Below are 13,746 nucleotides of genomic sequence, written 5' to 3'. Positions count from 1 at the left end.
GGTAATTTTTGCTTTGCTGATGACTTCTCAGCGCTGTCAGGAGATTTACCGAAGGCGGAAAGGCCTCTTCTTCTCGTTCTTCTTCTTCCTCTTCTTCTCGTTCTTCTTCTTCCTCTTCTTCTCGTTCTTCTTCTTCCTCTTTTTTTCGTTCTTCTTTTTCGTCCTCTTCTTCTTCTCGTTCTTCTTCGTCCTCCTCTTTTTCTTCCTCTTCTTCTCGTTCTTTTTTTAAGCAATAATCACTTCAAATGAAAGAAAAGAAAACTCCTCCTGTCTCCTGTCCACACACTTTTTTGCTTGAACATGTCCATACTCAGACTCTTCCTGCAAAGTTTGTGCAGAAACATTTTATTGGTCTTCAATAAACAGTGAAAAAATAAAAATCGGAGAATTTTCCTATTAAAACTACTAATTGTAAAGACGCGCCCGGTGACGTCATCGCGTAAAAAAATAAGGGTTTTTTTTATCGCACGACGTCACGTTTATACGTAAGTAAAAGTGTTAAATTATTCCAAAATTCCTGTAGGGGTGAGTTGGGTTTAAAGTGAGGTTGGGAATCTGGGGTCAAAAATTTGGGGTCACCTGAAAACTGTGGACATAAAACAGATTTTTATGTAATGTTTCTTTTCTGCCGGTGAAGGAAAAGCAGCTTCAATTCAGAGAAATTTAAAGATGTTTTGTCAACTTCACTTTGTACTGTTGCTCTGGAAATGGAGAGAGAGAGAAAGAGAGAGAAAGAGAGAGAAAGTGAGAGTCTGATCATCTCTTCACTAGACCATTGTTCTCACTTTTTCCTATTAGTGTCAGCAATACTGTCACATTAGTGAAGTCCATACTGCTATCATCCACACCTTCTTCATCCTCAAGTCCATCATCATGGTCCTGTTCAGCCCTCCTCCTGATGATGAGGATGATGCTCCTCGGCTCCTCGTGCTGGAGGCTGAGAGCAGATGGAGGTAGCAGACTGGAGGCAGTTCCACACGGCCCCAGATTGAGCGTCAGTGTGTCAACATGAATCATGCAAGAGGCTCTCAAGCGACTCTCAGTGCTAATGACAACACTGCTGGTTCCTTATCATCTCCAACACACACACACACGCACCACATAGAGGTACATCGCCACCTGTTGGACATCCACAGATGTGCAAGAGCACCTCCAAACTTACGTTGACAAGTTCTCAACCTTGAGACAAGTAAAGTCCATAAACAGTATAGCGGACGCAGTACACAGTGAAATGAGACAGCGTTTCTCCAGGACTCTGGTGCTACATAAAACAACATAGAGCTACATCACATGACACAGAGCTACATACCAGGTTAATGAACATAAACAGGTTTCTGCACATTACTGCATGAAGCAGGGGGAAATGTGCAGCACACAGGGACCAGGACCAGGATTGAGAACCTGTTGGACATTGAACCTGAGTTTATCTTCAAGGATGTAATCATAGTATAAATCTCACTCAGTCCACTATTAATTAGATGTTTGGTTAATGTTTCCTTTATCTTGATCATTTAGGTCTTATAATAGATTCTGGATTCTGATTGGTCAGAATGTTACGTTTCCATGGTAATGGCATGTTCACAGGTCTTCAGACACAAGAAAATGTTTATGTAACGTATGGAAGAAATCTCCATTGTCAGAGCATTGCAGGCAGTGGCAGGCGGTCAGGGCCAGCAGAGAAGCTATGCTCTGGAAATGGAGACTCCTTCCATATGTTACATAAACATTTTCTTTTCATTTTAAAGATAAAACGTTTATCACACCTGTTTGCTTTTAGGATTGTTTTTCACCTGGAACCTGCTTTTACCTTTCACCAGTAGATTTGTTCTAGTTTTTAATTTGGCTATATTTCACACAGAGATGTGGAGAGGTGAAAAAAGCTCTGCAGGACGCGTCTGTCTCCGTCTCCATCTCAGGCTGCCTGAGAGACGTTTTAACTCCTTTCATCCCTGCATCGTTGCTTATGCTGCACAAACAGCGTGATAAACAAACGCCCCCGGACCGAGTTCAGGGTTTTATGTGTGGAGGGGGAGAGTGAGGTGTACGCTGAGCTGAGCTGCACTGCCTGCTGAGTCTGAGTGGGAGGACTGCATTTTCACAGTTTTTAAGAGATGCCAGGCGTATTTATTTAATGCCTCCCTCCCTCTTTTTTCCTTCCAAAACATTTTTTTTTCTCCTGTGAAATTGCAGAAATGCTGAGTTCTGTCTAACAGCTGTTTGCAGAGGCAACCAAGCGTTTCAAGTATTTAGCATTTATCTCCTTTTATAAGATATAACCAGGTTAAAAGACAAATGCATTAAGGTCATGGTCTGTCATGGTTCCTTTAAACAAGGGTCCGAGTATTAGATGAGAGAGCTCTCTTTAATACAGCCACATCATCACTGAGAACTCTTACTAAGGGAGCATTTATTTATGATCACACCATCACCATGTGAGCATTTCGGAGATAGAGAATGCTGTCTGTCTGTGACTTGCTGTAATGGAAATCAATCAGAGTTTTAATAGCAGTTGTGGTTGATTCTTGCATCCAGGTAACGTTTTTCCAATAACCCACTATATTGAAATATTGGAAAAATACCTACTCTGGATTCTGGGACACCCTGGACACTTGTCCTCTACTCCTCTATGAGTTCACCAGGTTACTTCAGATAAACATGAAACATTAAAATGAGTTATAATGTACATACAAAAGAATTTTGAGATATATTTTCTTGCTAAACTCAAACACTGACTAGACTCCACTGATCTCATGGTTCTGAGGAGGAAAATGAAGTTTGTACTTTAAATGGACATTCATCATCATTTCAACATCCCGGTTCATAGTTAAGTAAATATAATGGCATTTTTTGAGGGGTGCCAATATTTCTGGAGCTTTTACTCTACATTCCTTTTTCTACATACACTATATGGGCATAAGTTTGGTTAATTGGTGATTTTTTTAACATCCCATTTCACATTTACTCTCCATATATGATCTCCACTCTTCTGGGAAGATGTTCCACTGGATTCTGTGGAGATTTTGTGAAGATTATTTCAGCTTCAAGGATATTAGATGTTAAGTGTTAACCAGATGTTAACCAAAGCATTTCACTGCATGTCGCACTCTGTATGTATGTGACAAATAAAATTTGATTAGATTTGATTTGATTTGATTTGATTAGGTTCCCTCCATAACCATTTTGGAATAAGTAACTGTTGTGATTGGAACAGGAACAAGAGAAAAGTGTATAATGAAACCTAAATTCCAGATCTGTTTATTTCATGTTCAATTCTACAACAAACATTAGATAGAGTACGCTGAGAAAACTCTAGTAAAGTTTAATCACACAAAACTAAAAGCAAACAATTCCTCGGTGTCGCTGCTGAATCATATAAAGCGTCGGTCTTCCTCTCTGTAAGTGAACGAGTCTCCCTCGAATGGAAGAGGAGGAGGATGGTTGTAGTTTCCCATCAGGAAGATGAAAATGGTTCCAATGGTCATGATGGGAGTCACGATGTAGAAACAGAGGCGGTCCACCGTCCTGGCAATTCCACTCCAGTTATCCTTCTCCTGCAAAACACAGGAAACCGAACGTACGGCTCAAGAACCATGTGACTGATGTCTCAGAGGAACTCTGAGGAACTCTTTGACTCTTTGAATCAAAACAATTGTGTTGCAGCTTCCAGTTTATTATCAGTCTTCAGAGTGTCATGTTGCACTTATATATTTTATATATTATTTACACCTATTTTAGATTTGAATATTGTCCCCAGTCAAACCGAGCTGCTCCTGAATCCTGGACTGTGATTGGTCAGAAGGAGTTCTTTATAACAGCAGCTCAGGTTTATATTATGCACTCCTCCTAATACCGTTTCTATAGCAACAGCTTATTCATAGAGACATGTAATAAACTAAATATAAAAATAATTGTTATGGTTCTGTACGGAGATATTTTAGGAAATGATAGAGAAGGAGTCTCCAGTGTCAGGCATCCAATAACAACTTAAAACTTAATGTCATCTTCTGAACAGAGGAGTTTACACTGTATGGGAGGAGCTAACCTGTTTCATGAAACAATGTATATAAAAATAATTAGTTTTTCAATCATTTAGATATTCATTAAAAATGTTTGTAATGCTTTCATTAATTAATATATTTGTTATATTTATTTAAAAAAAATGTCAAAATACAATTGGTCTTGTATGAGGGTCTAATGAGAGTCTCAGGGTCTGAGCTCAGTTCTCACCTCGTTATAGTCGTTTTTGTCTCGCATGTGCTTGACGATGTAGTTCGCTCCTTCCACAGCCGGCTTCAGCTCGTTAAACAGCTGATCGGTCACGTCGGACTCGTTGCTAGAGTTAAACACTGCCAAAAAATCACCACGGACGAATTACTGCAGTCATCCGGATTAAATTCAAAGCCTTGTTCTTATAATAGAATTCTGAGACGAACAACAGCACGGCAACAAGCAATAACTTTTCTCTCTCGGTTCGGCCCTCCAGGGTGCCCCTTGAGTAGATACAACATGATAAAGTGCCCTCTAGGATGCCCCTTGAGTAGATACAACATGATAAAGTGCCCTCTAGGATGCCCCTTGAGTAGATAAAACATGATAAAGTGCCCTCCAGGGTGCCCTTTTAGAATATGAAACATTATAAAGAATCCAATGGTGAACCTAGATGAGATAATATGTGATGAAATATGGTTGTCACAGGTGAAGGGCACAATGAGTCGTGGGGGTAAAGTTAGCATTATGTACTGACCAGCGGTGGGCGTGGGCCTGGTGGTCAGGCCGTGTCTCTGCGACTGCTTCTCGAACATCAGTTCACTTCGGGACTTGAGGCTGTAATATTCCTCGGCTTTGGCAATGTAACCCACAGAACTGGAGCGTCTGGTCAAAGCTCCCTCCCACTGCAGCTCGCTCTCAGCCGGACGGGACATGTGGAGGAAACAAGGAAGCTTCTCCAGGAAGAACTGGAGGAACGGCCCAATATGTATTTAGTTGGATGTATAGTAAGTAATGTATGTTTCCTGTGTGTATATCAATTACTTACAATACATTATTAGGCAAACAAACCCTGCTGGGTATCTCTATCCTAGATAAATGTAACAAACTGCCCACTAGGATACAGCTACCCTGAATAAATGTGATGAAGTGCCCGCTAGGATACCTCTACCCTAAATAAATGTGGTGAAGTGCCCGCTAGGATACCTCTACCCTAAATAAATGTGGTGAAGTGCCCGCTAGGATACCTCTACCCTAAATAAATGTGGTGAAGTGCCCGCTAGGATACCTCTACCCTAAATAAATGTGGTGAAGTGCCCGCTAGGATACCTCTACCCTAAATAAATGTGGTGAAGTGCCCGCTAGGATACCTTTACCCTAAATAAATGTGGTGAAGTGCCCTCTAGGATACTTCTACCCTGAATAATTGTGATGAAATGCCCACTGGGATACCTCTACCCTACTGTATATAAAACATGATGATGTGCCCTTCAGAAAGCCCCAACAGTATCAGAACATGCTTCTATCGTAGCTCTGGGGTGCCCTTATGGTGGTGTAAATAGACTGAAGTGCACCTACAGAACATAGAACATGAGTAACTGCCTACAGTATACAGTATAGTTATAATGTTATGAAGTGCCATCTAGCGTTCTTCTACAGTACATCTGGTGAAGTGACAGTCCAGTAGATAAAACATGACAAGATCTAAGGTGCCTAAAAGGATGTGTCCTTTATATATACTGTATATATATAATTTATTTCTTTTGCTCAGCCCCTCAGGCATCCTGTGTTGCTCGTGAGCTGATGTGAAGATTATGTGAGAGTGAACGGTTCTCAGGTCTCTGACCTCTTTGGTCCACTCAGACATGACATGTGTGCTGGGGGTCCTGAAGTGGAGGTTCAACACGACAACACAGTTCAACACCACCACAGTGACCAAGACCATGATGAACATCAGGTACCTGCAAGACAAACATTCATCCTCACATTTCTTTACCTTATTTAAACTCCGTTCCCTTAGAGGCATTCCACTCACTTAACGATCAGCGGAACAGCCATGGAGGTCTCGGGTAAACGCTGCGATATCAGGAGCAGGAATACAGACTGGGCCAAGAGTACTGAGATGGACAGGGTCATTTTCTCACCACCTGAACAGGGTCAGAAAACAAACAATCAAAGCCTAAACCAGAAGGAAAATGTAGCTCTGTATGGTTGTAAAATGTATGGTTTCTGGGAAAGATTTTGCCTAATCAGTAGTGTTACGGGTCCAAACCTTTAATACTTATGAAGTTTCACATCACTGCATTAAGGTTAAACTCTGCTTCTGTAATAGTTATAAACTTCTTCTTTCAAAACCAAGACATTACTAATCAGATTTTTAAACATTACAAAGTTACTAATTTGTTCCTTAAAAGTTACAAACTGTTTAATGTTGGAAATCTTTTTTTTAAATATTACAAAGTTGCTAATTGCTTTTTTAAAACTTAAAAATTCCTCCTTTAAGTTTAAATTTGCTTCAAATGTTAGAAAGAGATCAAAATAAAAGTTACTATTTGTTGAAAATGATCACATTCCTTTTTAAGGACTTCTAAAAGATTTGCAAAAGATCATGATAACATTGTTCTACCACAGAGGTCTTCAAAATCCCCAAATCCACCTAACCCTGAAGAGAAGTGTGCAGATGTGAATGTAAGCAGATTTGCTGTCTCACTGTCTGCAGGCAGGTAGTACACCAGCGAGGCCAGGAAGGAGATCAGCACACAGGGGATGATGATGTTGACGATATAAAACAGAGGCTTGCGTTTGATGATGAGGTAGAAGGTGATGTCCTGGTGCTTGTTGCTGTCCATAGGGATGTGCTTGTAGATGTTTCTCCTGGCAGGTCTGTGAACAATCTCCCACTCACCATTCTCTGAAAGATTTACAATACAAATCATGAGCTAATCTATGGGACTAATGAAATGTAAGCATGATCGGTGTTTACCTTTGAATTCTGCAGGGTCGATGGCGATCCACTCCATGGGGAACATCTTCTTCGTTTCCTCATCTAGATCTTCTTTTAAATTCAGGCTGATCTCTTTGGCATTGTAGGTTAAAGAGCTGAAATGTTTAATTTAAAGATGTTCAGCTTCAACCGATAACATGAACATAGGTGATGATGGTGCAAATGATGATGATGAACCAACAGACCTGAACTTTAGGCTGCAGTTTTGCCAGTCGAAAGGAAAATAGTAGACGTTGATGGAACAAGAACTACGGAAGATGGCAGGAGGAAGCCAGTACACAAAGCCACTGGGATACACCAACACGTTACAGTAATATGCCACTTCGAACTGGGCATCATTACTATTGCAGATACACAAACATCATTTATATATTAACCACATTGCAAAACCTCCATCTGAAGAACATAATCACAGAGACGTTTTACTTGTTCTCCAACACGATCTCGGGAAGCCAAACCATGCGGGAAGGCAGACGAACGATAGAGATGTCATCAAACTCGGACTCGTTCCATGCAAGTCTGGGGTCGGTCCAGCCCTGGTCAGGACCAGAAGACAGGAAAATAGCTTTTTGGTGGGACTTTATGCTTCTGGATGCAAACATTAACTTTTTCAAATGTAACCTTCAGAAATTGCTTTAAGACAGGTCTATAAAGATTCACACATCTGAGGGTTTTGCTTTGAGAGTGGATTCAATGTAGAAACTCTGGAAAAATATCACCAAGATTCACTCATTTTATGTTTCAAATATAAAAAAAAGGGGAACTTTAAGAGTTTTTAAGTTCATCTCTCCTTGTGTATCCCCTCGAGATCCTGCACTAAAGGTCCTAAGTGGAATCTTTTCAGAGTTCTGAGTAAAATCCCTTTAGGAAACAAAAATTCTTCATGAAACCTTTAATCAAATTAAAAGTTGGTCTGAATTGTAAAGCTTTTTAAATACAGGAGGCTTTTTTTTTTCTTCAGAGAACTTACGTGATCCATCCACACATTGGTCAGTAAAGTCTCACTGACTTCGTCCTGTCACAGAGAGAGGAGATCAAATACGATAGTGACTGATGTTAAACGTAAATCTAACAGAATTGAATGAAGAATAAAAGAGAATTAGAAATTTCAGCACTCTATTAAGACATGAAATGTTATGGAGGATGAGGAAGAAGCTCTGGAAGCTCACACACCAGAGAGATGAGGTTGGAGAGCGTCAGTGAGAGATAGATCGGCACCGTCTCATCTTTATTTTGCACTGGACGCAGTTCTTTGTTGTATCCCTTCATCAGGTGTTTGATGAGACGTTCCTCCTCGTTCCTGCCACTGCATCCTGCATGTCAGACACAAAACCTTTACCTGCTTCATATCCTTTAGACCAGCAAATGTTCAAATGATAGACACATTAAACTTCCAACAAGTATAGCCACAGACAGACAGACAGACAGACAGACAGACAGACAGACAGACAGACAGACAGACAGACAGACAGACAGATAGATAGATAGATAGATAGATAGATAGATAGATAGATAGATAGATAGATAGATAGAGTCAGGGTTTGGACATTTTTGTGTTGTTTTTGCTTTGGCCACCAGGTGCCGCCACTGGGCCCTTATCGCCTACTCTATAGCCCCTAACTGTTTGTCTCCACCTGCTCCTTGTTAGTGTTGTATATTAAGTTACACCTTTTGCCTTGCTCCTTGTTGGTGCATTATTTTGGTCTTGGTATGTTTTTCGTGGCTAAATTTGTCTGTCTTGATATTTGTATTTGAATCTGGATCTGTGTGGGTTTGTTTGTTGTTCTGTTTGGTGAGTCTATTTCTATTCATGGTTGTTTGATTTCTTTGAGTCTCCAGTCTTCTCGATTCTCCTGGTACCTCCTGTCTTTCCAAATTCTTTGTTCTGTTTTGACATTTACTTAAATTTAAATTAGTTTTGTTGTATTATTGTATTTACAAGCCACTGTGCATGTGTTTTTAATTTTTGGTTTTCTTTTCTTAAGTTTGTTTGTTGGACTTATGTTTATTATTAAAAATAAACTGCTATATTGTCTGCCACGCGCTCTAGTGACCTGGGTTCGAGACCAGCTCTCGATCCTGACAGACAGAATAAAAAAAAAATTATATTCTAAATGTCCCAAAGAACAACACAGAAGTGCCCTTTACATACTCTAACATTTATTATTACAAACATTTCATTTTTACATTTCCTTAAATTTATTTAGTAATAAACAGAAAAATATCATGTGCTCTTCCTCTACACATCTAACAGCACTAATACACTGGGATTTTATAAAAGCAGCGGGGATTGTGAGTGTAAATACACACGGTGTTAATCAACAGAACCTGATTAGTAATTAATCAGTTTTCTTACCTGACAGAATGAAAGTGAGCAAAACTGGAGGCAAATAAAAAATAGACTTCATTTTTCCCCCTTTCTCTGCCCTCTCTTTTCTTTCCTTTACTTCTTTGTAATGTTCTACTTTTCTTTTGTTGCTGCTGCTCTGATTGTGTAAATGTGACTCTCTGGACTGACTCGGACAGGTGGCAGGAAAAAATAGACACGATTTCTAACTTCCGGTGCTGAGTTACCGCGTGTGTGTGTGTGTGGGGGGGGTTTAAAGTGATTATTATTTGTTTATGAATCAGTTCGAGTTTGAATGTGAAATCAATCAAATCTGATCATTTATTACGTGTTCAGTGTTAAGGTTTATCTAAAAGTCATAATCATAAAAGCTAAAAATAAGTCTGACACAGTCTTAATATTTATGACTATATTTCTTTACACACACACACACACACACACACACACACACACACACACACACATATACTGTCCATTCACTGCACAGACTCTCAAAATATGTGAGGTATGCTGTGACGTTTAAATGTATCCAGCAGGTGGCGATACAGGACTTGCTCTAATAGAATTTCCGGTTCTGGTTTATTTTTTTCACGAAATGAAAAAGAAAGTCTAAACTATACGTTTATCTATCTAAACTTTGTTAAATAAAAAGAGGAGAATTAACACAGCATTTCTCGTAACTGAAGCACCTTTACTGTGTGACAGTGTGGAAGAAATGCAGGGAGATCCCAGAAACCATACAGGAACATCCAGGCGGAAAAGTGAAGTAATTTATCCGGGTTTATAGCCAGAGGCGGGGGAACTCAAAGAAAGAAAGAAAGAAAGAAAGAAAGAGAGAGAGGGAGAGAGAGAGAGAGGGGGGGGGGGGGGGTCACTGAGGGCACCAGGCCAGTGATAATGAAAGGAACTCTACAGTACTTTACAATAATTTTTTCTTCTGCTCTTTTTTGTTTGTTTCGATCATTATAACTTATGTGTTCCTGTTGCTGTCCTAGGTGCTGAAATATTTCACCTGCACCTTCTATCTATCTATCTATCTATCTATCTATCTATCTATCTATCTATCTATCTATCTATCTATCTATCTATCTATCTATCTATCTATCTATCCATCCATCCATCCATCCCATCCATCCACCCATCCCTGTTCTTCCTTTGAGTTCCCCCGCCTCTGGCTATAAACCCGGATAAATTACTTCACTTTTCCGCCTGAATGTTCCTGTATGGTTTCTGGGATCTCCCAGCATTTCTTCCACAGAGCTGCGCGCATCATAACCAATCTCTCTCTCTCTCTCTCTCTCTCTCTCGCGCGCGCGCTCTCGCTCTCTCTCTCTCTCTCACACACACACACGCGCGCGCGCTCTCTCTTACCATAACAGCTCATTGAGCGAGCGCGCACTATTGGAGTTGGAGTTTTGCAGAAACCAGTTCGGTTTTTATCATCTTTACTGTACATCTTGCTCTCGTTCTCTCTCTTTCTCCCTCTGTTTCATTCGTGTATTCCTCAGCCGTCATGTCCGAGGTTTTGCCCTACAGTGAGGGAAAGATGAACGGCTACGGACCGGACGACGAGGTCGGACAAATGTCGTTCAGCTGCCGGCTGCAGGACACCAACTCGTTTTTCGGTACGTCGCAGTCCAAAAGGCCGCCGAAACTCGGACAGATCGGACGGGCAAAGCACGGTGAGACCCGGGCATGAGGAGAACAGGGAAACGGGTCTTTATAAGGGGAAGGGAAGGAAACATTATTATTTTAAAATATTATACAATTATTATACTGTAGTGTTAATTATTTACAGTGTGTGTTTATTTTCGACCAGTATAATCTCTATTATTATCATTATTATTATTATTATTATCATTATTATTATTATTATTATTATTATTATTATTATTATTATAGAATAATCAGACTCATGGTTTCGTGTCTTCTCAGTGGTCATTGAAGACGACCGAATAGACGAGGTTCTGAAAGGCATGTCGGATAAACCGTCCCCCGGTGTGTAGACCCTCCTGACGCATACGAACCCTAATTTTTGCATTTTAATCACCGGTTTGAAGCACCGCATGTGAAGCAGTGAGGAGCGACTGAGGAGCCTCTGAAGATCAGGATGCTGAGAGCGGACTGAAGAAGAGGAGATGATGAAGGATTGGTAGGACATGTCCACGGGAGTTGAGTTTAAAATGGGGAAATAATGGAATTTTCTTTTCCAAGCTGCTGGTTTAGCTTTATAATTCTCCAAAAACAAAACCCACATAGATCATAAACGAATCCCACCCCACCTTCATCAGAGCGATGAGAAGAAGAAGAATTCTGGAAGTCGTGCACGGGTCCGACTTCATCATTCCGTCATCACGATATCAGTATTCAGTCATCACCGGACATCGGGATCAGGGTTTTAGAGCCACGTTTCATTGATGTAGCTGCAGTCACGTGGAGACTCGTTCGAGTCACGTGCTCACAAACAACGTGTATAAATAGTGCATTATCAAAAAAATTGTAAAATAAAGAAATGCAACAGTTGATGATTGTGTGCATGCAGATTGCATGGCATTTCAACTGTATCACACTTCCGCCATATTTTCTATTCGTGTGTTAAACTAGAATTAACTCAAAGTACCGAGTTTGTACCTTTGAAGGAAAGTTCATCTTCAATTAATCTTTAATTCAAGGTGCCTCATTTGCTCCATCAGCTCCAACTAAGCACCTTTAATTGTTTAAAATAAAAATAAAATGCACGAGTGAAAATTTAACAATTGTTTCCGCTTGCTGTAGGCTACATGTAGTGTTCATCACCAGACACGCGCGCGCGTTCTTGTGAATTATTTCTACTTCCGGCTTACGTGTCGTACGGTAGCATGGGCTCTTTTAAACATACCATATTCACACACACGCACACACACACACACACAGACACAGACACACACACACACACACACACACAGGGCAGGTCCTGATGCGTGTGTGTGTGTGCAAACCAGAGAAAAACACGTCTGCAAATCTGCAAATATATGTCAATAATATGGTAATTTTATGAAAATAATATACAATAAGTTTACATCCGATGCCAAGGAAGATCTAAAGAACAAGAAGAATGATCATACTCATTATGATTTCTAAAATAAAAGGAGGAGGAGAGGAGGTTTATTTATCAAGTTTATTTCATTGAATAATTTTTTTAATGTTTAGAGTGGTGTATATAAGAAAATCTCTCAGTGATTGATTTTGCATGAAGTTTGTGCTGTGCAGGTGTTTTGCACCTGTTTCCAAATCTCCTAATCTTTTTACTGAATATTTGTATTTTTTATAAATAAATATTTGTTTCTAAAAAAATTAAACGATAGTGTGCATTCAAAAGCATAATAATAATAACAATACTAACAGAAATTATTATTATTATTATTATTATTATTATTATTATTATTATTATTATTATTATTATTATTGCTTGTCTTTCCAAAACTTAAACTATTTCTACTCTGTTATTTTTTTTTCATTCAAAATAGTGTTTTTTTGTTTTTTCATTTTTACTTAGAATTAATTTGAATTTTGTTTTTCACGGTTCTATATGCTTTTGTTGTGCATGAAATGTTCATATTTTCCAAATGAATAAAACGTTTTATAAAGTGAAAAAAAATACATTTGTCTCAGCATTTATTGGAGAAGACCCTCTGTGTACTCTGATGTCATTGTACTCTACTTGCTAAATTAATAAATTGACTGATTTGTTCAGTTTTTGATCCCAGACGATCGTTTCAGAGAGCTTCAAAGAGATTACAGAAAAGGGTTCATATGACAAATGTCTTCTTGTATAATCTGATGTGAATTTCAATAAAGACAGAAAAATGTATGTATATGTTAAATCTAGAAAGATCTGGACCACATCATTATTTAGTTTTATTCATAATAGAAGTAGAGAAAACTTAACTTTAACCTCTAGTAGAGAAAAAAAAACCTAAATAATCATAGTTAAAGTGAGTTCTTTTTTCTTCTCTTGATGATTCTTCTTGATAAAAAACCAGGTGTGTGAGGTGTCATGAACATGAGAATCAAAGTTAAGTTTCACATCAGAACACACTAATGCTCTGCTTCTCTCTCTTTCACTCTGAATAAATAAATTGTTTTTTGATATAAATAACTAGTAAATACGCTGTAACTAATTATGTGGTTAAGTTGAAGCCTGTAAACAGGAATGATTTCAGCATGGGTTGATTCTGTGTTGATTTGAGCCTTTGCTGTGTCAGTAACATCTGAAAGCATCAACAATAGCCACACTTTTAACCTCCTGGCAGAGGCAGCCATGTGTGAGAGTGATACAAAATCATTAAGCACAATTCCAGAATATATGAGCCGTTCTTCTTCTTACAGAACACACCAGAGCTCCAACACATCCCTGATCTCCACCTGC

The 13,746-nt window shown here is 39.2% G+C and overlaps 2 protein-coding genes across 3 annotated transcripts; one reads left to right on the top strand and one right to left on the bottom strand.

The window, feature by feature from the left end:
- Nucleotides 1–3,227: 3,227 nt before the first annotated feature.
- LOC310723083 (acetylcholine receptor subunit delta-like) lies at nucleotides 3,228–9,538 on the bottom strand. 2 transcript variants are annotated; one of them, XM_083570912.1, is made up of 12 exons: nucleotides 9,348–9,538; nucleotides 8,165–8,304; nucleotides 7,962–8,006; nucleotides 7,418–7,527; nucleotides 7,177–7,332; nucleotides 6,971–7,086; nucleotides 6,698–6,898; nucleotides 6,023–6,134; nucleotides 5,834–5,948; nucleotides 4,745–4,955; nucleotides 4,228–4,346; nucleotides 3,228–3,551 (listed from the first exon to the last, which is right to left on the bottom strand). In XM_083570912.1, exons 1-12 carry the CDS (start codon nucleotides 9,397–9,399, stop codon nucleotides 3,369–3,371), a joined length of 1,560 nt encoding a protein of 519 aa, XP_083427038.1. In that variant the 5' UTR covers nucleotides 9,400–9,538; the 3' UTR covers nucleotides 3,228–3,368. The 2 variants fall into 2 exon arrangements, with proteins under 2 accessions (XP_083427038.1, XP_083427039.1); XM_083570913.1 differs by lacking the exon at nucleotides 9,348–9,538 and having other exon boundaries at nucleotides 7,962–8,059; nucleotides 8,165–8,289.
- A 1,115-nt stretch (nucleotides 9,539–10,653) lies between these two features.
- Nucleotides 10,654–12,941, top strand: LOC310723082 (calcium/calmodulin-dependent protein kinase II inhibitor 2-like). The gene is made up of 2 exons (XM_083570911.1): nucleotides 10,654–11,020; nucleotides 11,274–12,941. Exons 1-2 carry the CDS (start codon nucleotides 10,852–10,854, stop codon nucleotides 11,342–11,344), a joined length of 240 nt encoding a protein of 79 aa, XP_083427037.1. The 5' UTR covers nucleotides 10,654–10,851; the 3' UTR covers nucleotides 11,345–12,941.
- The last annotated feature ends 805 nt before the right edge of the window (nucleotides 12,942–13,746 follow it).

Source organism: Silurus aristotelis (assembly GCF_946808225.1).
Source record: "Silurus aristotelis genome assembly, contig: scaffold_191, whole genome shotgun sequence".
Lineage (NCBI taxonomy): Eukaryota > Metazoa > Chordata > Actinopteri > Siluriformes > Siluridae > Silurus > Silurus aristotelis.
The sequence above is the reverse complement of the archived record's forward strand: the minus strand, read 5'-3'. Positions and strand labels throughout refer to the sequence as shown.

Coding starts and splice junctions, on each gene's coding strand:
- LOC310723083 (XM_083570912.1), bottom strand. CDS start 9,399: ATGAAGTCTATTTTTTATTTGCCTCCAGTTTTGCTCACTTTCATTCTG. Junction 6,899..6,970: donor CGACCCTGCAGAATTCAAAG/GTAAACACCGAT, acceptor TAAATCTTTCAG/AGAATGGTGAGTGGGAGATT. Junction 3,552..4,227: donor ACAAAAACGACTATAACGAG/GTGAGAACTGAG, acceptor TGTGTTTTGCAG/GAGAAGGATAACTGGAGTGG.
- LOC310723082 (XM_083570911.1), top strand. CDS start 10,852: ATGTCCGAGGTTTTGCCCTACAGTGAGGGAAAGATGAACGGCTACGGA. Junction 11,021..11,273: donor GATCGGACGGGCAAAGCACG/GTGAGACCCGGG, acceptor GTGTCTTCTCAG/TGGTCATTGAAGACGACCGA.